Raw genomic sequence first — 21576 nt, 5'->3', positions numbered from 1 at the left:
GATTCTGAGAGATCTCTGTGGTAAAACAAAACAGCTGTGTAGCAGGTTTCTTCCGAATACTTCGGTTTCTCCTGCCATTCCTATTCCATCATTGCCATTTAATGGCATATCATCATCTCATTGTGAAGTGAAGATCAATTACTAGAATTTTCAACTATCTCGCTCTGTCTCTTTTTTTTTTTTTTTTCTCATAAACATAACATACTCACCTTGTCCTCCTAATAAGTGCGGCATCTGCCATGAAGTCTTAGCCAACTCTGCACCCAGTATTGCTTGAACATTGGTGGGAGGATTTACTGGTATGGGTATGGGTTGTGAGGTTGGTAGATTGACACTAACACTGACAAAGGATCTATCTGAGAGATCAGGATAAGCACTGTGAAAGTAACTATTATGACCAGGATGGTATTCTTCAGTCAGAACTAATTCTCCATTTGTCCAGTAAAACAGTCCATTTGCCATTGCTAAAGATACAACGTTCTGAAACATTGGTTGCTGAGTATTTGCTCGAAGATCCACTATTTCACGCCTAGAAAAAATAAAAAATTGCAGATAACTTACTTCCTAATATGAAAATATATTCGTTTTAATTTTGTATAACTTCGTGAAAATCTACTTATGATAGATCAGAGGCCCTCACCTTTTCAAAAATATTACTGACATAGAAGAACCTGAAAATTTCTCAATAAGAGCCTCTAGAAAAACAGTCAGAAAATTTAATGACAAAAATACATTGAAATTTGTGTCAATTTTACGTTAAAAACTTCATACAGTAACACAAAAATAAGCATGCTTATATCTAGCTAGGAATACATTTATGTCAGTATTCTAACATCTATAAAGTGAAGAAATTAACAGGATAGGGAACAGGGCCACTTACAGGAATTGTGCCCACCCCCCTCCCCCACAAACAAGCTAGGGAAACTTTATTACAATGTCCCCACGAAGAAGGAAACAATCTTTCAATATTGGTCTACTTCTTAAAACTCGTTGAAAACATAATTACTATTTCAGTAATAAATAATTTAACAGAATTCTTCTTTCATGTGAAAAAAAAACGTGTAAATATTTTGTGTCTTCCTCTCACCCCTGATCACATATTATAATAGATTGGCTGCGATATAGAATTTTTTGGCAACAACATGAATAGTTTCACAGACTGACAACAGATGATGTGATAAGTCTGAACGGCCCTAGATCTGGATATGGCAGCAGCATTGCGAATCATGCGATAAATTATCACTGATGTGATATGGGATAACACTTATAGGATAATGCGATAATTTTCTTTACGTAATTTGCTTGCGGCTCAAATTAGATAGTTTTCCATACAATACAGTGAGAAAGGCAGTGGTGTACCGTACATAGAAGGCAAGAGAAGCATTGCTTCCCCTGTTCATAAAGTGAAAAAGAAGAAATTATTGCAGAAGCTATATTTTAATCGTGAGAACTATGAATTCTCTAATCTTAAAATATCACAAAATTCTTTCTCTTGAGCGCCTGTCCTGGTCGAGGCGGATTCGTTATTCATATTCTATAGAGAAGAAATTACTGGAAACAATTCACAGTAATGAGGACTTCTATCCCCAGGTCATCGATGATTTTGCTGCTAAAGAGAGAAGAATTGCTTTGGTCTTCAAATATATTTAAAATTTGAAACTGTATTAGTTGAACCGTTATAAGTGTTATAATTTAAACAGGTTATGTGCCTTAGACAGATTGTAGGACACTGAACATGACACCGCACCAGCGTCAAAACGGGGACCCATCTGTCTAAGGTACATAACTTGTTTAAATTATAACTTATAATGGTTCAACTAATATAGTTTCAAAGTTTTAAACAAGTGTTAACGTGAACAAGAAACAATGAAATATATTTAGGTGAGTTGGCTGCTATCAGTTTTGTACTATACATATAAAAACTTTTATTATTCCTTTCCTCACATAAAATTGCACCGCATGCCACTGGAGAAAGGAACTTGTAGAGCTGACATGGAGTAATAACACAGTCAAGTATATACAGTCACGAAGATCGAGTTTATGAAGGTACTAGGAACAATAGACTGAGCAGGTACTGTTTCGCATTGTCTGTAATGAGGTGATAGCAGCGATCCTAGTGGTTAGCAACTATCTGCGGATGCATATTTACTACGTACTGAGCTTCGTGACTGTATATACTAGACTGTGGTAATAAGTATTATTACTCCATAATAAGTATTATTACTCCATGGAGCTTGCAACTATTCTTCCATCTGGCGGTCATTACCAAAATTTCATGCTGAATTTTTCGTACACTACCATTTAATCAATTATTATTTAATTACAAAATTTCATTTTCGACAGTGGAGATCCTAGTGATCGTTCTCTTTTATATGTTGCCATTTTATAACATGGGAATGGTCAATCTAATATATATGTAATGAAGGCTCTCACTAGAAAATATCTAAAAATCGAGCCCCATTCAAGTGGTGTCCTTTCCCTCCTATGGGCAGCCCAACGGGAAACAGCTATAGTAACCCACGAAAAAATATGCACTTATGCTGATTTACCTCAAATTTGGTCTACAGTAAAATACCGTACTCATTTTTACTCCATTTGTGTTGTGTTTTTTTATTCAGGGAAAATACTCGTCTTTTACGAAAACACTCGTTTTATTATGCACTTATCTTAAATGCGAACAAGTTGGAAGTTTGCTCTACCGATATTGAAATTGTTATATTGTAATACAATAACTTCTAATTTAGCCAGTGCCAACATTGTATGTCCTGCCACTTAGTAGGCTTAGGTATTGCTTTATCGTGATTGTTATAAAAAGTTTCAATATTTAGGTGAGATACTGTATTTTTAAATTACAAGGAAGAAAAAAGAAACTTTGGGAAATGGATTGTTTATTTAGAACAAGTTTTTTTAAATGTGCAAATTCATATAATTTCTGTTGTGTTACTTTATAATATATTTTATAGAGGTTCAACTGTATTGAAACAGTAATTGTGAAATATTTAAATATTTGTAACACAGTATCTATTTATTCATACTGAGATAAAATTTTTGTATTAATTATACTTTCGTATCACTTAATGAAAATTCCTAACATTTCACAAAAATAGTAAATCACTCAAACTTACCCATCTAACGATACTGACACAACAGTATTCTGAGTATGGTTTGGAACTAAAAGCCTAAAGTTTTTGTGATCAACTGTGAATGCTCCAAGATTAGGGTCTTCTAAAATGAGATCTGGTCGTACTTCATGTTTCACTCCATTGCTAATATCAGCAAGGTCTAGTCTATATAATCCTCCTCGAGTAGTGTTTCGAATTACCCAAAACAGGTAGCTGCAAAATAGAAAAAAGTATGAAAGAAATAAAAGATCTGTACCTATTTATTATTAATTAATCTATTTATAAACATAATAATTTATAATATCTGGATCAAAGTTTGTTCAGTCAGTTAATAACTGGACATGGACTGGAAGGTACGTTTTCGATTCTCAGTAAAGTAAAAATAAGTATCAAATGTTGATCAATGTTATCATCTCACTGTGAGGAAATATTCGATTCTTTTCGCCTTTTGTTGGTCAAAATAATATATTTTTCATAGAAGAAAATGAAGACATGCAGTGACGGCACCAGAATTTCACAGTTCAGGGTGCAAATGGGGTGTTATATATACTATGAAAGGTGCTATTAGTATTATCTAGAACGAAAATATACCTTAATATTCCATGTTCCTTAATCGACAAACAAAACAATAAGCAGCATCTTTCACTAAACTATATTCTAGCCAAGCATAAGATTTGTACTGATCTACCTGAAAACACCTACCGGTATTTTCATTATCGTATTCTCTTTTGGGCAACACTTTTAAGATAGACTATCCAATTTCAACTACAACATTGCAACAATGTTACAAGGGAATGTCAAATCATGAACATTCGCCTCTTTAACATCATTCTCCACCAAATCATCAAATTCTAAAACACTTTAAAATACTACCCAGACCTGACATTTCAAAGATGCTTATTAGAGGTTATTTTTCAGTTTCGGAAAGCATGTCCTAAATAGTGAGCCTCTAATCGAAAATTTACTTCACTTTACCACAATGAATATTTTATTCCATTAGACTTATTGTATGGTTGAGCACAAGGAACTGAACGAAATTATCACTGGAAAAACATAGAGGAGACTGGAATCTAATTTGGCACGTGTGTATGTGCGTGCGTGCATGTGTTGATTTAACGCTGTCGAGAATAGTCTATTTACAAACATCGCAACAGTGTGCTGAACTGCAAAAACTTATCAGCTCGCATCTGTAATTGGCACACGTACCTAAGGCTTAAAACGGAAATTAATAAAAGACAGTGTACAAAATGCACGAAATTTTTAAATCATTATTCTCGCATTGTTATAATACATCTTTGCAACATACAATATGCAGCATATCTACAAGTTACACGTAATTTTTTTGAGTTTCTTAGATGAGAACTGAAAGAATTAACATATTAACATTTTTTAAGAAACATTTTAAATAGTAAATAATGTACAACCGAGCCCCTACAGCCGAGGCTGAGCAGAAGTTTAGAGTAGGGACAAATTGAAGCTTGCGTCCGCCGCCATGCTTTGGGAGAAGCATCGGTTAGCAGATGGCTGTACTATGCAATGCTGAATGTTTAATATATATGTTTGGTGTCTCTTATAAATCAATCTGAATGTATAAATGAAAAAAAATCTTATTAACATTTAAAGCGACCACGTTGAAGACATAATCAAGCTGTTAGACATGAAACGAAAGAAAACTGTAACAATTTGATACCTTAACTAAAGATGTTGTATAGTTATTTGACAACATATAGAGCGAACAGAAATACAAATGCATATTGTAGTAATAGTTCAGATGAAAAGAAAATTATTAGTATTAACTATTATTAACTAAACACTGCCTGTGTAAGACGTTACATTAGGCTTACATTGTAAACACGTTTGCTTTGATGTGGACGAGAAATGAACAATATTCGCTTCCATATCACATAATATAGGCATACACCTGTAAAATAGAAACACGTACCTAATGTTTTAGTTAGAAATATAAGTAGGCCTACCGTGGTAGCTTATTATCACAGCTGTAGAATGAAATAAACGTCACATGCATGAATTAGTCAATTAGTCATATAATAGAACTCAGGCCTAGTGTACAGAACATCTTGCCTATTGATTTATTATTATTATTATTATTATTATTATTATTATTATTATTATTATTATGTAAAGTCGTGTTGTACTGGTAACCTTAAGCTGTGTGCTAAAATCTTCTCTTTATGTAGTACTTTCTTTTATTTGGTTATTTAATGACGCTGTATCAACTACTAGACTACTTAGCATCGATGGTATTGATGATAGTGATATATTTGGCGAGACGAGGCCAAGGATCCGCCATAGATTACCTGACATTCACCTTATGGTTGGGGATATAAGAAAAAACCCAACCAGGAAATCAGCGGGAATCGAACCCGCGACCGAGCACGACTCTGGACCAACAGTCCTTAGCCCACTGAGCTACGTCAGTAGACCTCTATGTACTTTTATGGTCAGTTTAACAAGTTTAAAATATGATTCTCGGGACGAATCTGGAATCCATTTTCTAAAATATGTTCCTATAAGTGTAGAAAGATTGTACAAGTGTTCTACTTCTAGAGCACATTGTTTTCACACGATGTAAGAGTGGGTGGTAATATGCCATTGAACTGTCAACATCTGTATAATCGCTCTTTCACTTAAGCGGCATATTTCTATAATCACAGATGATGGTATGACAAGACTCCCATTATTCTTTCGTTAAAAAAATAAAAGAGATTCTGTTTACTGCTGGTAGGCTACGTACCATAAATTGAGTCTTTAGATTTATTATACCAAATTTTTATTAATGATTTAACAACTAAGCCAGCAATGAATACAATCACATTTTGACAATATTGTGTCATTGAGAATGATGTAAGAATGAGGGAATTGCAATCAATGTCTGCAGTAGAAGAGTCAAAACACTGAGGATTATTATTACAGTGCGTTAGGTGTTTGGAAAATACCATTGGGTATATAGACATTTTTAGCGGACATCCCTCTCTTTGTAATATAATTTAAATAAATTATTTACGTATTTTCTAACGTATATAAAAAAATATAAGTAAAAATATTCCATGTATTCGGTCATAGGAAATAGAAATAAACTAATAAGTCTATTTATGAGCAATATAAGGCTTTTATATTTAAAACAATGCTTAGTGACAATATTTAGATTTACTTCTGTTATTTTATATTATACGTTAGAAAATACGTAAATAAGTTTAGTTATATTACAGTGAAGGAGGAAATCCACTAAGAAAACGCCTATATACTCAATGGTATTTTCTAAACTCCGAATGCTTTATAGAAAGAATCATTCGTGCTCCCAAAACATGGCGTCACACGAACCTGCGCGAGAGGTTTCAAATTTGTACACGACACCAGCGCCAATTGTGTGTCTAGATATATAACTACAACGTCTTTGTGTACAACAGTCATAACGTTTTGAAAGATCGACAATAAAACTTCAGAAGAGTACAGGTGTCATTGGAAAACCTACACCAAATTCAATTTAAATAACACTCTTTTAACCATGCATAAAATAAATAAGCTCTGAAGGAATCTCTCTTAACTTAAAATTACATTTAATTCTTCTTCTTCTTCTTCTTCTTCTTCTTCATCATCATCATCTTCATCATCATCATCATCATCATCATGTCTATACATGAATAAACGCTATAATACTAAGATTACATTATACATTATAGTCTGAAGAGGGTGCGAGCATTCCAGGAGGAGTGCGCAAGCCCCCCTCACATCCCCCTGTTGCCACCACTGAAAACATGTTACGAGAGAAAAGAAATTCATTAAAAGCACTTTAAAAAAAATTAAGAAAAATAAATTTATAGCAGATGCAGCAAAAAGTGATGGTGGAATTTGCTCATGATTATAATAAGTACTTACCCATTGTAAGGATCAACTTCAATATGATATGGCTTGGTAAGGAAGCCAGCCACTGCAATGGTGAGTCCTCGGCCATCCAATCCACAACGAGCCATCTGCCACATGGGTCCTGTAGAATGTGTCACCTGGCCCAGCATGTAGAGTTGATCATTGAGCCAGTCCACACTCAGATCCAGTGGCAGGAAATTCGCGTGGGAAGGAGTGAGTATGGTAGTTGGTGCTGCATAGTGCGTCAGTGAGGAACGAGATACATAGCCAGCCGAGTCAGACACAAACAACAGGCGATGACTTACATGTATCGCAACACCTGCAACCCATGAATGTATGTTGCTATATTATACAAACAATAACTGTTAAACCATACAAGCGTGTACAATGTTAGTAGTCCTTCGTTGACACTGTGAGGATAGAGGTTTTTGCTAGTTCAATAAAACATAAAGTAGGCCTACCACTTCTGTCACTTATCCATATATCTTAAAAAGATACCCTAACTTCCAGAAGGCATTAATTATCTCATTTAGCTACATGATTTTAAGTACCGGTACCAGTAAGGTTACTATATATTCCAATCTAATCAGATCTGTTTCATTTCAATTTTTATATTACTTTCATTAAATATTTAAAATATTTACATGTTGTTTCTTTCTTCGAGATATTAGTAGTATCCAAATAGCCTGTATCCAGATAGCCTGTATGACGAAATTGCTTTGACTGTAAGTACCGGGACTGGTAATTTTAATTTCAATAACAATAATACGTAGCAGCAGCAGCAGCGGCAGCAGCAGCAGCAGCAGCGGTAGCAGCAGCAGCAGCTGCTTATTGGTTATGGACTTGAATACAACTATTGAGCATTGTCAAAATGAAGTCCAATATCAAAATATAATAAAATTAAGCTCAAATAATAAAAGAAGAGATATAAACATGAATATAATATAACTAAATACAATTCTTAAAATTATGCTTATAACTTAACAGAATAATTTATATATTTATAACATACAGTAAATACAATTACAGTATAATTAAAGCAATGTATGAAATATGTACTCAATGCAATAGCTCTTCTAGTCTGTATGGGCATTTTTCTATCAAATATTTTATTATTTCAGGTTAAAAGTATTATCCTGTATAATTTTTAGATGTTTGGGTAATTTGTTATATAGGACTATTCCTATGATATATGGGCTTTTTTCTGTTACTGCTTTGTTTATGCTCTCTCTATGATAGTTTGTGTGTCCTCTTGTATTATATAAATATAGTTCTTTATTTACTGATTATAACTTTTTTCAACTAGTGTTATTACTTAGAAAGCATAAATACCTATTACCGGTACCGTCAGTATACTGTATTTTTTAAATATTGATTTACATAATTCACTAATTTTTAGGTGATATTTCATCATATATTGGAGTGTAAAGCTGCTAACCGCTAAAAAAAAAAAAAAAAAAAAAAAATACAAGGGAAGCATAAAACTAACTTTAAATTAACTCTGAAACTTTAGGGCCAAATCCAAAGTACAGGTGGCATTTGTACCTGTAGTTTGGATTTGGTCCTAAAGTTTCAGAGTTAATTTAAACTCAGTTTTTGCTTCCCTTGTAAAATTTTCTTTTTGGCAGTTAGCAGGTTTACACTTTAAGCTGACGATATGTATCTTATACATCTTTTTTGTAATAGAAGTAACTTATTTAATTTTGTTATACCATATCATCCTCACCCAGATTTCTATTCCATACGCCAGGTGCGTGTATATTATTCCATAATATATTGATTTTAAGTTTTCAGTACTTAGATAGCGTACAAAGTATTTCAATAAATATATATATTTCTGCTGATTTTTTTTACTGATTACTCATATATATATATATATATATATATATATGATATTCATATGACAAGTGTTTGTCTAAATGTATTCCCAAGAAGTTATGTTTATTAACTTGCTCTATATTCATATTATTAATTGTTATATTTAGATTATCGTTTACAGTTTTAAAATGGTGTTGAAAGAGCATACATCTTGTTTTGTTTATATGTAATTTCATTCTGTCATTCGCCAAGAATGTTGAGATTTGTGTTAAGTGTTGAGTTATTTTATCTTGTAAAGTTTTTACATGTCTTTCATTGCATACAAGTGAGGTGTCATCTGCATATGAGTTGATTTTGTATTCTGATACCTGAGAAATGTTATTTATATCAGGTGGTTATAATTAAACTGACAGTGTTCAGCGTGATACAGCACAGACTGTAATGACTGTAGGAGTGTGAAACCTCGTAGATATGCTAATTAAGCAATGCGCTCGTGAATTATGCAAAAAAAAAAGTAATTAGTTTCAAGTCTTGCCACCAGGTGAAAATATGGCGCTTTAAGCAGTCAGAACGTGGTATGAGCGCAAGAATATTGAGTGCGCTCCTTGTATAATGGCAGTTGACTTAATATAATATGTCAATATACCGGTATATGTCGAACATGGAGTAAGGTCACAATAGGGAAAAACACTAGAGGAGAGGGGTTCGATCCAGTGCTGTGGATTGAACTTCGGCGTAGCTCAGTGGTTAGAGTGCTTGGTACGTAGAACCAAGGACCCGGGTTCGATCCCGGCACTAGAGTGAATTTTTCTCTTCTAAGAACAATAATTGTTACCATAATAGATAGATTCTGTAGGACCAAAAATTAATCTTTACGTAGACATAGTTTCCTAGTTTTGATATTAGTATTTTATGTAATACTCGATCAAAGGCTTTTGATAGATTCAGGAATAAAAGCTTTCGAGAGGCAAGAAAATTAGGCATTATCCGACTTCATGAGATGGATTGAATTTTTCTACTTCAGCAATTTCAAACGCTGAGAATGAAATAGGCTAACTTGTCAAATAGAAGTGCGGATATGCTGATATATTCATGAAATGTTTAATTTTAAGAATGAAATAACATGTGACATAAAACTATTGATATATTCATGTTAAGTTCATAAATACTAAGTCAATTATTATCAGGACTCTATAATTGAAGACCTCTCCGAAATAAGAATGTAGGCTACTGTAACCAACAAAACTGTAATTCATGTTTCAGGAGAAAGAAAAATAATTTCAGAGACATATTTCATTAGGCATATGTATACTAGCAAAACCATTTGACTAAAAAAAGTATACAAGTTTATTTTGCTATTGAATGCAATACCGGTAATTTATTGTTATAAATTAATTCTTTAAAATTAATTTTCCCATCTAAGTCACACATTTCAATAATTTGATGTTACATCCTTTTTCCACGGAGGTCTTCAATTATTTGCTAATACACATTATGGAACTATATCATGGATAAGTATGAGTACACTTGAAAAATCATTAATCTGTAGTTAGCTACCTTTAATAACGTGTGATGTGTTGTACATAATAACAGGTTCTTCCAGCATGTCAGCTTCTTGCCTTAATACTGTATGATGAGCACCCAATATAAGAACAGGCTGGAGAGTATCTTTCACTGCAAAATTAAAATTAAATTAACTTCTTAAAACATTCGATTACTTTAAGATATAGTTCGGCACAATATCATATATTTATTTTATACCTGTAGGCTCAGGCGGTGTGGACACCAATGTAATAGCTGGTGGTCCCTCTCCAACTCCATTCCTCATACAAACAGATAATGTGTAATTTCTGTTGGGTTCCAAGTTCTTGAACATGTAGAAGTCAGTACTTTCAGAAGCAGGTATGTCCTATACGGAGATAATAAATTTCAGTTAGTTAAAACGTTCATATTACAATGGCTTTTGTAAATTTTTGTGGCAGATTGGCCTTGAACTTAAGACACCAAAAAGAGCTGTAAAATATCAAGATAAGTTTACTGTACTAACAGCTACCGGTACTTGGTAATATGAAAATTGAACTTAATCGAAATTGCAATACATAAATTCTTTAAAAATTCAACCTTTCACAATCAAATTATACTGAAAATGTGAATGTTTCATAACGATATCTGGTTGTTTAGTATTTATTTTTATATTTGGTTAAGAATAAACAATTGATTAAATGGCGATCTTACTCATGTTAATTATGTAAGCATGTGCAGCTTACAGCTGTTTCGATGCTACTTGACACCATCCTCAGAGTCTTCTGTGTCTCGGCGTCATCTTAACTCTGGTTATTGCTTTAATGTGTTCTTTGTATCGAGTTTGGAATGATCTGCCTGTCTGTCCACTGTCGCAACTATTGCATGTGAGCTTGTATACACCTGTGTGGTTGTATTTATTTGTTTGTGTTGTTTGTGTGTTGAGATGTCTTTGTAGTGTGTTTTCTGTTCTGTATGCTGTGTTGTATTTCTGTTTTCTGAATGAGGATGCGATCTTGTGTGTGTTTTTGTTTTCGTATGTTAGTGTTGTGTTGTGTTTTGTGTGCCAAAAACGCAATGCACTAGAACAATATGAAATATACAGACACAATAAAACACACCCTAATCAAATACTCAACACACAGATCAATTTCAGAACACACACACTATTTGACTCAACTCTTCATCACACGAACGCACCCACACAACAGGCAGCGAAGTTGAGATGACGCCGAGACACAGAAGGCTCTGAGGATGGTGTCAAGTAGCACCGAAACAGCTGTAAGCCGCACATGCTTACATAATTAACATGCGTAAGATCGCTATTTAATCAATTATTTATATTCAAGTGCTAAAAGTAGTGTAAGAAAGATTCAACATGGATTAAGAATAAACATGCAGTTCGTATGTTATTAGAGAGGACAGGAGCTTAAAGAGGACTATCACGCCAAATTTACGAAAAGAACAAACAAATGGTACTGTTAAGAGATTTGGTTCAAATATTGCATAACAGTTCAGTTATCTGTTAAGTTAGAAAGCCATTTACAAGCAAAAGACTTGAGAGTAATTCCCCAGTGTACCAGAGTATTTTGTTTATGACTCCCCTTTTCTATCAATTTCTTTAATGTTAACGAATAAGTTTTGCCAGTTTTTATAGAACTGGAGCTGTTTGCTATAGGATCAGTCAACAGTATTCCGGATTAGCCTGGCATAATGAGCCCAACAGAATAGACCTCTCTGTCTTACCCTGATGATAGAACCTGTATGTAGTTCTGAAACGTTAGAAATGTCAAGTTCCAGGATACGGTAGATTACTCAAAATTCTAATTCTAATCACATTCACCGTGAAAGGCTAAAAACTCATACATGATTTATAGGTAGCCTACTGGATATGAATAAAATTCATTCAGAAATTTAAGAGAAATCGCTGCACACAGACAGACATGTTCAAAATAATTTTTTCCAATATCAGGGATACTGAAAATATGCTTTCCCTTGACAATCTCTAAATAGATTTTTTTGCAGCATCGCAATGTTTTCTATTTATATTTCTTATAGTCAGAAATACCTCTGATTGAGGTTCTGACTGATAAATTTATTATCACTTGACGATATATATATATATATATATATATATATATATATATATATATATATATATATCTGTGTGTGTGTGTGTGTCAGTGGAAGAACAACTGCTTGTTTGTATACAGCTGAAGTCTGATTAGTATAATATGTTACTAGTCAGAGGATGTATGCAATGGAGAAGGAAAGAACTGGCCACCCTACTCCATTTTTTCCTGGCTTAGTTGTCTCATGAGTGATGCATTATTGGTGTCATTTATGAGGTTCCAACTAGTCTTCGGACTGCTGACTAAACAATATAATGATAAAGTAAAATATGGTAACGGTATATTATAACTTACGTGAAAGAAAATTTAAATAAACCATAAATAGTTTACTTAATTAAATATTGCTGTATTGGAATAAACTCTAATATAATGGCGTCAATGTAATTAACTAATAGTATTAAATATTTTTAAATCACTACATACTGTAATTGATTTTTAAAATTATTTACCTTCTACAAGATGAAAATCACAGTTAAGCTTTGAGCGCTAAGCATTTCATATTTGTCAACTCACTAAGTAAAAAAAAGTATTGTTTATGATAGTAGTAATAGTAATAGTAGGCCTAGTAGTAATTTATTCACCATAAAGATTTTTACAAATCATGGCTTCGTCAATCTTATTTCTAAGTCTTAATCTAGTTTCTGATTATACTATAGGCATATTTATGAATTTATAGCTTTGTTATTGCAGGACATCTGCTGACATGATTTAAGAAGAACTGTATCTAAGATAGCATAAAAAAATAATAATAATAATATTAATAATAAAAATAATACCAATAATAATAATAATAATAATAATAATAATAATAATAATAATAGAAATGTTCTTAACAGCAATAACGACCTATATGCCTTCACAATTGAAGAGTCCACTGCAAGAATGATGAATGTCACTTTCTTGTCGAAAATGAACCAAGACTGTCAATGCATAGCTTGAGACATATAGAATGTACATAGAGAGTTATATGGCATTAACACTGATAGTCATTGTCCAGTAATGATCGGAAAATCACAGTTAAGCTTTGAGCGCTAAGCATTTCAAACTTTCAATTGCTTCTCCTGCAAAATGTATTCCAAATGACATCCATCATTCTTGCAGTGGACTCTTCAATTACACATGATCACTAGCTTAAAACAGTTTGACACATCTTCGTTCAGTAATGAAACTAGTGAAAGCCTCCACAGTTTGTAAGGCAAATAATAATATATAATGAATTCGATACCTCTGATTGAGGTTCTCTCTGATATGTACATCTATTATCAGGTAGTACATCTCACTTAACGATATATGTCATAGGAAGAACTTATTATTGTTTGTATACATCTGATGTCTGATTAGTGTAGTATATAGCTAGTCGGCGATGTATGCAATGGAGAGGGGAAGGAACTGGCCATCTTACTCATTATCTTCTGGCCTCATTGCCTCATAATTGTTGCCTTGTTGATATCACGTGTGAGGTTCAGACCTGTCTCCGGACAGGGTTGCCAGACTTCCTGGATTTCTCAAGATTGTTCTGAATTTTAATGGTGTGTCCTTTGTCCTGGATTGAGTTACATTTGTCCCAGAATGTCAAAAAAAAAAAAAAAAAAAAAAAAAAAAATTGGAGAAATATAATATTTTGCTCATTTCTATAAAATTATTTTTAAATTCCTCATTCATTTTTTCAAGATTCTATCCAACTTATGTTCAACGTCGTCGCCAATGCTGCCTGGTGCCTCCTATCAGGTTGTATTGAAATAAAAACAATACCGGTAATACTATGGTAGGCCTATGTATGAGATATACAGTATCTTTATTCTTCACTCCCTTTGGAAGTTTATTTATTATTGATAGGATTTAAACAGTATAGCATGAATTTTTTCTGTATAGATCAGGCTGTAATAAGATTATTTTTCCAGAATCTATCGACATTTGAAAGGAAATTTCATAACCGAGCAAAAATGTAATAAAATTAAAAGTTTAGGTCCTACATAATTAGTTGAAACACATCAAATAAATAAAATCAGTTGTATTGCAAATTGAATTAATTCAAATAATTATGTAGTCACATTAAGGTAGGAACGCAGTAACATCACTTGTTCTAGATTCCTGATGAGAGAATCTGTCAACCCTGCTTCAGACAGTCGACTAAACAATAACAATGAATTCGATTGAATATAGCCTTAAAAATACCGGGGAATTACTTCTCCTTAGAAAAAAAAAACATTTGTTCACAAACAAAACAAACAGCATGCATTTAGAGGGAATAATACCACAGTCTAATATATACAGTCACGAAGCTTGAGGTGATAAGAGTACTAGGAACAATAGACTGTGCCGGTACCGGTACTATTTCGCATTGCCTGTGATGAGGCAATAGCAGTGATCCTAGTGGTTAGCAACTATCTACCGGTATTCGTATGGATGGATATTCCCTACGTAGTATTAAGCTTCGTGACTATATATACTAGACTGTGATAATACTATCAAAATTGTGGAAAGTAATTATTTTATTGAACTTAAATTTATAACATACAGTAGTTGTAAAAATATAAGCAAGACATTAACAAATAATGGTAATTTACCAAAATTCGTCACTCCCATACGCCAGTGTATGCACCTTGTGCCAAATAATCGAAAACCGAAGGTAATTCTAAAGACTTTGATTCAGGGAAATTTATTTGAATGCACGAAGATAAGTTACCGATATTTCTTGAATTTTTGCTGCTTAGAGCAAAAACAGTACAAATAGTGACTCATTCTAGTAAATTATCCAAATAAGTAATATACTGGTATAGACAGAAGTGGTACTAGTACTATTTCTTGTAAGACTCCTCCAGTTTTTCATCAGTTCTAAATTGATACCTATAGTTTCTTATTACTTTGTGCATTGGTGTTGTGGTTATTGAAGAAATAATGATTGTGATAAAAATGGGAACAATTTGTAAAATCTACCAGACAGCTATTTTGACCACAATAATTTTTAAATGCTACTATTATTGAAGAAACTTGAAGGTAGGTAGAAAACTGACACACCAAGTATTTATCAAACGTCACACCTATTAATACGAAGAGCTTAATTCTATTTGCAAATATCTTGCTTTTGTGCTATTAATAGATATGTCTTCAGTAACAGGATTACATCAATCTTGAGAAAAAGAAGACATGCATGCATTATTATTCTTATGCAATTTTTGAACCTTTTATTTTTTTAACATAAATTTAAAATGTGAAATATATATAAGAGAAAAAAAGAATGAAAAGATGCCAAGAAATAGGCTAAATAAAGCGACATGAATAAGCAGAAAGTCAGTAAGAGCACATTGGGTTGAATACAAGCGTGATGAGGTCCTCTCCGGCTCACCTTGAGGGCTGAGTAGCCCTCTGGTAGTTCATTGATCTGCAACACATAAGACAGCACAGGGCCATTGGGGAAGGGTCCGGGTTCCCACGAAACAGAAATGCGGCTAGAATCTACCGCCGTTGCTCTCACAATTGTTGGCGCAGATGAAGGCACACCACTTGGTAATGTGCTGATGACTACACTCGGTTCTGATACTATGGGTTCACTATGGTGGGACAGCAAGATTGCAATCCGGAACTGAAACAGAGACAAAATGTACGGTACCTACGTAATAAATTTAATATATACAGGGCTACTACAAAAGAAGCATTCGTTTTCAAACTGCTATATTCTCCAAAGTATTACTCGTACAACAATGAGTGTTACATCAAAAGAACCGGAAATGCACCTGGTTTGCATTGTGTAAACCAGTTGGCAGCATGAGTGTAGCACCTGCACAAAATGGTGACAAAACAAGAAAAGAGTTTTTGTGTGTTGGAATATGCGAGATGTACGTCTGTTATAACAGTGTTATAACAGTGCAACGCGCATTCAGACGAGAATATGGACACGAACTGTTATGTAAACAGAGCATTTTGCGGTGGTATCGGCAATTCAAGAACACTGGTTGTCTGTGTAAGGGGAAAAGTAGGCCTACCTGTCGACCGACAGTACCTGATGAAACAGTGGAGAAAGTACGAGAATCTTTCGTGCGTAATCAACAAAAATCAACAGCCCGTGGAAGCCGCGAACTTGGAATACCACAGCAAACTGTGTAGAAGATTTTGTGACGACAGTTAAAGTTCAAATCATATCGTGTACAGCTTCTGCAACACTTGAAAGCAGAAGATTACGGATGATCTGCAATTTTGCACCACAATGCAGGAAGCAATGAAGGACGAAGATTTCGCCGCCAAGTTGATATTTAGTGACGAATGCACATTTCATTTGTCTGGGGTTGTTAATCGTCATAATGTGCGTATTTGGGGCAGTCAAAATCTTCATGCATTTGTAATGTTTGAAAGAGATTCGCTAAAGGTGAATGTTTTCTATGCGATGTCACAGACAAAGGTGTATGGTCCGTTTTTCTTTTGTGAGAACACTGTTACGGCTACATCTTACCTAGATATGTTGACTTCGTGGTTGTTTCCACAACTAACTGAAGATTCAGACAATTTTGTCTTCCAACAAGACAGGGCACCCTCTCACTGGATGCTTGATGTTCGTGAATACCTGAACCATGAACTGCCGAATTGCTGGATTGGGCGTGTTGGTGCAGATGACCAAGCTCTGTTCCCTTGGCCCCCCAGGTCACCAGACCTAACGCCATGTGACTTCTACCTTTGGGGGTACATTAAGGACTACGTCTACATACCGCCACTGCCACAAACACTGGTACAGCTGAGGGAGCGCATCAATAATGTAGTAATGGCCATTGACAGGACAATACTACACAATATGTGAAACGAACTGGACTACCACCTGAACGTATGTCGTGTCACCCGAGATGCACACATAGAACATTATTTTGTAGAGTGTGGGAATAAATATGTTGTGTGTACGGTTCTTTTGATGTATCACTCATTGTTGTACGAGTTATACTTTGGAAAATATAGCAGTTTGAAAACAAATGATTCTTTTGTAGTAGTCCTGTATATAATTTGTCGAATTTAAATCTAATTTTGATTTAAAACTAGAGAAAATGAAATAAAAAGTAATAACTTTGCAGTTACACTAAAATGTCGATGACAGTAATTCAAATTCGATTTTGAAACGTGAAAAGTAGGTGCCAGTCATTTACAATACGTACTGTCAACTTATATTTGTACCTATATTATAATTTATTACAGAGGACTGAATCGCAGATATAACACATAGGAAGCCAAATTTAATCACAATATCATGGAAATGTGTAAACCTATTTATTAGAAACAATTGCAGATATAATTAGGCTTTTGGGTATTCATATTCATTCTACCATGTCCTGAACTTTTCCGACATTTCGGAACTACATTCAGGGCAAATAGATAGAACCAGAGGAGTCGCCTGGATTAGCCTGGCATAATGAACCCAATAAAGTAGGCGACCTCTCTGGTCTTAGCTATTTGCTTTGATGATGGAACCTGTATGTAAATCCGATACATTGGAAATAGTTCCAGGACACGGTGGAATACTCAAAAGCCTAATTCTGATTAGGGTCACCATGAAAGCCTGAAAACTCATGTAATTGTAGACATAATTTAACCTTTTTTTTTTTTGTCATTACTATAAATACAGTGATTTAACTCAGGAATTAATGATACAGTATCATTAAAATCATATAATAATAATAATAATAATAATAATAACAAATAATAATAATCCGTGGTGCTACAGCCCTTTAAGTGCCCAGACCAACCAGCCGGCTGCTAGCCTCATGTCCACATACTGAAGCAAAGTTGGACGATCATCCAACTAGATTGAAGGTATGTAATTAACCATTATAACTGGCTTTTGTAACCGGATTTCGCTGCCTATTGTAGTTGTTCAAGTGCATCACGATGCTGAGTGGGCAACGGTCCCATTTCATGAGAAAATTTCTTCCCCTATGGAAATCGAACCAGTGCGCATTCTGTAACGTGAGTCCTAGACATGATGCCTTAGACTACAACGCCACTGTGCAGGACACAAGAAACACATATACAAAAAATATTGTATTTCCATTAAAATGATGTAATTATGCTGGTGATTCGTGAATTTTGCTCTGCAACACTCTTGTCGAAGTTCAAACGTATTAACAGAATACCGGTACTTAAATTGTAGGCCTGTATATTTTGCTAACTCCTATCACGCATAATCAGAAGTTTTAACATAGCACACTTGCAATCTTATCTATCAATACAGTACTAGTTTTGTATTAATGACTTACTGCAGTCGAGTTTGAGTTTATTTCATTAAGTTTCTTCACGAAATTCCATCTACTGTTCATGCCTAGAAAGCTGAATTTTACTGAAATAGTTAAATGATGTAAATTGTACTTTTATGAACGTAATGTTTCCCATATGGAACAGAAAAATATTGTTCGATGTTTATTCAAATGTTCTGTAGTCTTATGCATTATTGAATTCGTGCAAAGAGTGTTTCTAACTGTTCTGAGAAGCAGATCTTAGCTAGAGGAATATTGCAATATGTTTTCAAAGCATTAGTTAATAGTTCCTTCTTATCTCTTTTCTGATTCCTTTTTTGAAATTGACGACCAACCTCTATAAGTAATAAAAATAATTAACTCTAAGCATAACACAAAGGTATCTTTGTAAATTCGTTTTCTATAATAACATACAAAGTTCATTTCGTTCTTATTTATTTAAATCAATGGCTTTACTATCTTCTCCCCAATTCACTCTTAATACACTTCTCAACTGAGAATTATGGCAAAAGAACGCCTTTTAAAATTTTTATGATAAACTGATATTTGATATTATAATGTTCATAACTGGCAATGAACAAAATGTTATTATATACCGTTTTTATTATAAATGTAAAACTTACCCTATACTTTGTATATGGCTGCAAATTCTCTACTAACACTGTGGAATGTGGACCCCAGCTCTGGTTGCGACAATACTGCCAAGCTCCTGCCAGTTCTTCGTACCTCCATTGTACCAAGTAGCTTATGTTGCTGAACCTAGAACCCTCCCACTCTAGACTGAGAGACGTGGCAGTGAGAGTATCAGCAACAAGTGCAGGTGCAGGAGGCGTTCCAATCTCATCTGAATCAAAAGTAGCATACTAATGGGTTATATTAATACCTATATCACTCTGATTTAAAGAAAATTTCTGGATGTAGGTACTTGAGTGAAATGCCAGGATAACATAACGTGTTTAGATGGACAGTTAAATTAATTTAAATTCCTTTAAGTCAGAACAGAAAACATGAATTTACAAGTAGGTTATTGAAATGGTCTATAATTAGGTGTCTGATGCCAATGAGAGACAACATAACCAATCATAGACTCATAGAATTATATTACATTTCAAGTATAAATGTTTTATTGTAACATGATTTAGACCAGCAGTTCCCAAACTATGGGTCGAGGGCGATGATTTGGTGGGTTGTGGAATGACCCGTCAGATCTAGAAAACATTTTAAGAAACATTTTTTTTTTTAAGATATCATTATCAATATTAAATTAACTTCTCAGCTTTCAATAAAGATGGGAGTAGTGAATCTGTCTGCTTTCAGCGAATGGGGGACTGAAAACAAAATTAATACAGCACAACTGCAATAAGTGCATTTGCTCTTTTTAATTTTATTGGGATCGGTAGCAGTGTATGTATATTATGTAATTCTAATTGACTAAGTCAACAATGAGTTTTAGTCAGTTTGAGATTTAAATATAATAATGGGGAATAAAACTTTACTGCTAATAAAATTAAATTTTTCCTCAGAGTCTCTTGTTGTCTTTCTTCTTGTATTTGTGATTTTGTGTCAATATGGAGAGGTGTTTAAGACTGGATCATGCCGTAAAAGAGAGCAGGCAAATACTGATGGGGAACCTTCCACATCCAGTGCTCCGAGTAATAAATGTGAAAGTGTTGGTGAGCCACAGTAGAGTTGTAGTTGTAGAGGCACTGCAGGGAACATGGAAAATAAAAAAACCTGTTTTCTTAAATATAACCCTGAGTATTTGAAATATGGCTTTCTGTTTAAGGTACTGAAGAGGAACTGATACCTCAGTGTGTAATTTGTTTTGAAATATTAGCCAATGTAACATTTTTGTGTGTTTGGTCTTAGGAAAGTTCGTAATCCTTCATAGAGCTTTTTTGTGCCACTTTGTCCGTCTATCTGTTTTTCTCTCTGTATCTCTGCCTGCATGTATGAAATTACTCATCTTCCATTGAACCAATATTAATTAAACTTTATATTTTCATTTTCATTGATATCGGACATAAAGAAAGACACAACTCTCGATACAAACATGGAAGATCAATTAGTTCGACATATCCTTCGCCTTGATTCTAAAGTCTATATGGATTAACAATAATGTCATTAACGTAAGAGAATTGACATCCTGACGTACTGCAGGATAACATGCTTGAGTACGAAATGGTTCTAGCCGAAAATTTATGTGAAATTTGCGTTGAAGAAGACATTACCACTCCCACAAGAACACCACTGACACCATCTGCACAAGGACATTTAGGCTTGCCTAATTCCTCACTTACTCATACTTCCTTTGAAGAACTGTCACCAGTTCCGCTGTTAACAAGAGTAAGGAAAGTGCAAGACTCAGACGTAATAAAATAACGTCTGAAAATTATGGGAAACAGCTGAAGGAGACTAAACAGCTAAGAGAAGTTAGGCCTTCCCACAGAAGAAAACCATCTAATACTTGGCATGTAGGGAGAGGGAACTAATTCATCAAACAATATGGACAATCCAAAGAAATCTATTGTGCCGCGTGTAGTGGATATTACTATGCTAGAGAATTTTGTGTTCAGTGTGTTGGAGAATGCCAAAAAATAATGGTTTCACGAGGTATGTGTGAAAAACGGCATCAATGAAAAATTCACATGTTTTTAACGTGAGTAAGAGTATTATAAAATATTTATATTTCAGAAGCAAAATTTGTGTTGTAAAAGTTGGGTTTTAAAGTGTTTCATATGTTTTTCATACTACGTCAAAATCTCCCCCATTATGGGAGAAGTTGACACTTCGGTATCAATTTGTATTTTTTTTTAAATAGTGATACAAAATGACTACGTTGGAACCATATATGCGAAATGTACGGAA

At 34.0% G+C, this 21576-nt stretch overlaps 1 protein-coding gene across 3 annotated transcripts in view; it reads right to left on the bottom strand.

The window, feature by feature from the left end:
* The window catches only part of sev (receptor protein-tyrosine kinase sevenless), a 526422-nt gene that overhangs the window by 106401 nt on the left and 398445 nt on the right, over positions 1 to 21576 (bottom strand). For 2 of the 3 annotated variants that reach the window (XM_069833737.1, XM_069833739.1), the window contains exons 5-11: positions 19332 to 19552; positions 15825 to 16061; positions 10587 to 10734; positions 10383 to 10499; positions 7020 to 7326; positions 3126 to 3335; positions 210 to 529 (exon numbers count right to left, since the gene is read on the bottom strand). In XM_069833737.1, coding sequence (XP_069689838.1) covers positions 210 to 529; positions 3126 to 3335; positions 7020 to 7326; positions 10383 to 10499; positions 10587 to 10734; positions 15825 to 16061; positions 19332 to 19552 — 1560 coding nt within the window. The remainder of the gene's footprint in view (positions 1 to 209; positions 530 to 3125; positions 3336 to 7019; positions 7327 to 10382; positions 10500 to 10586; positions 10735 to 15824; positions 16062 to 19331; positions 19553 to 21576) is intronic. The other variant, XM_069833740.1, reaches the window with a different exon arrangement.

Source organism: Periplaneta americana, chromosome 8 (genome assembly GCF_040183065.1).
Source record: "Periplaneta americana isolate PAMFEO1 chromosome 8, P.americana_PAMFEO1_priV1, whole genome shotgun sequence".
Classification (NCBI taxonomy): Eukaryota; Metazoa; Arthropoda; class Insecta; order Blattodea; family Blattidae; genus Periplaneta; species Periplaneta americana.
The sequence above is the reverse complement of the archived record's forward strand: the minus strand, read 5'-3'. Positions and strand labels throughout refer to the sequence as shown.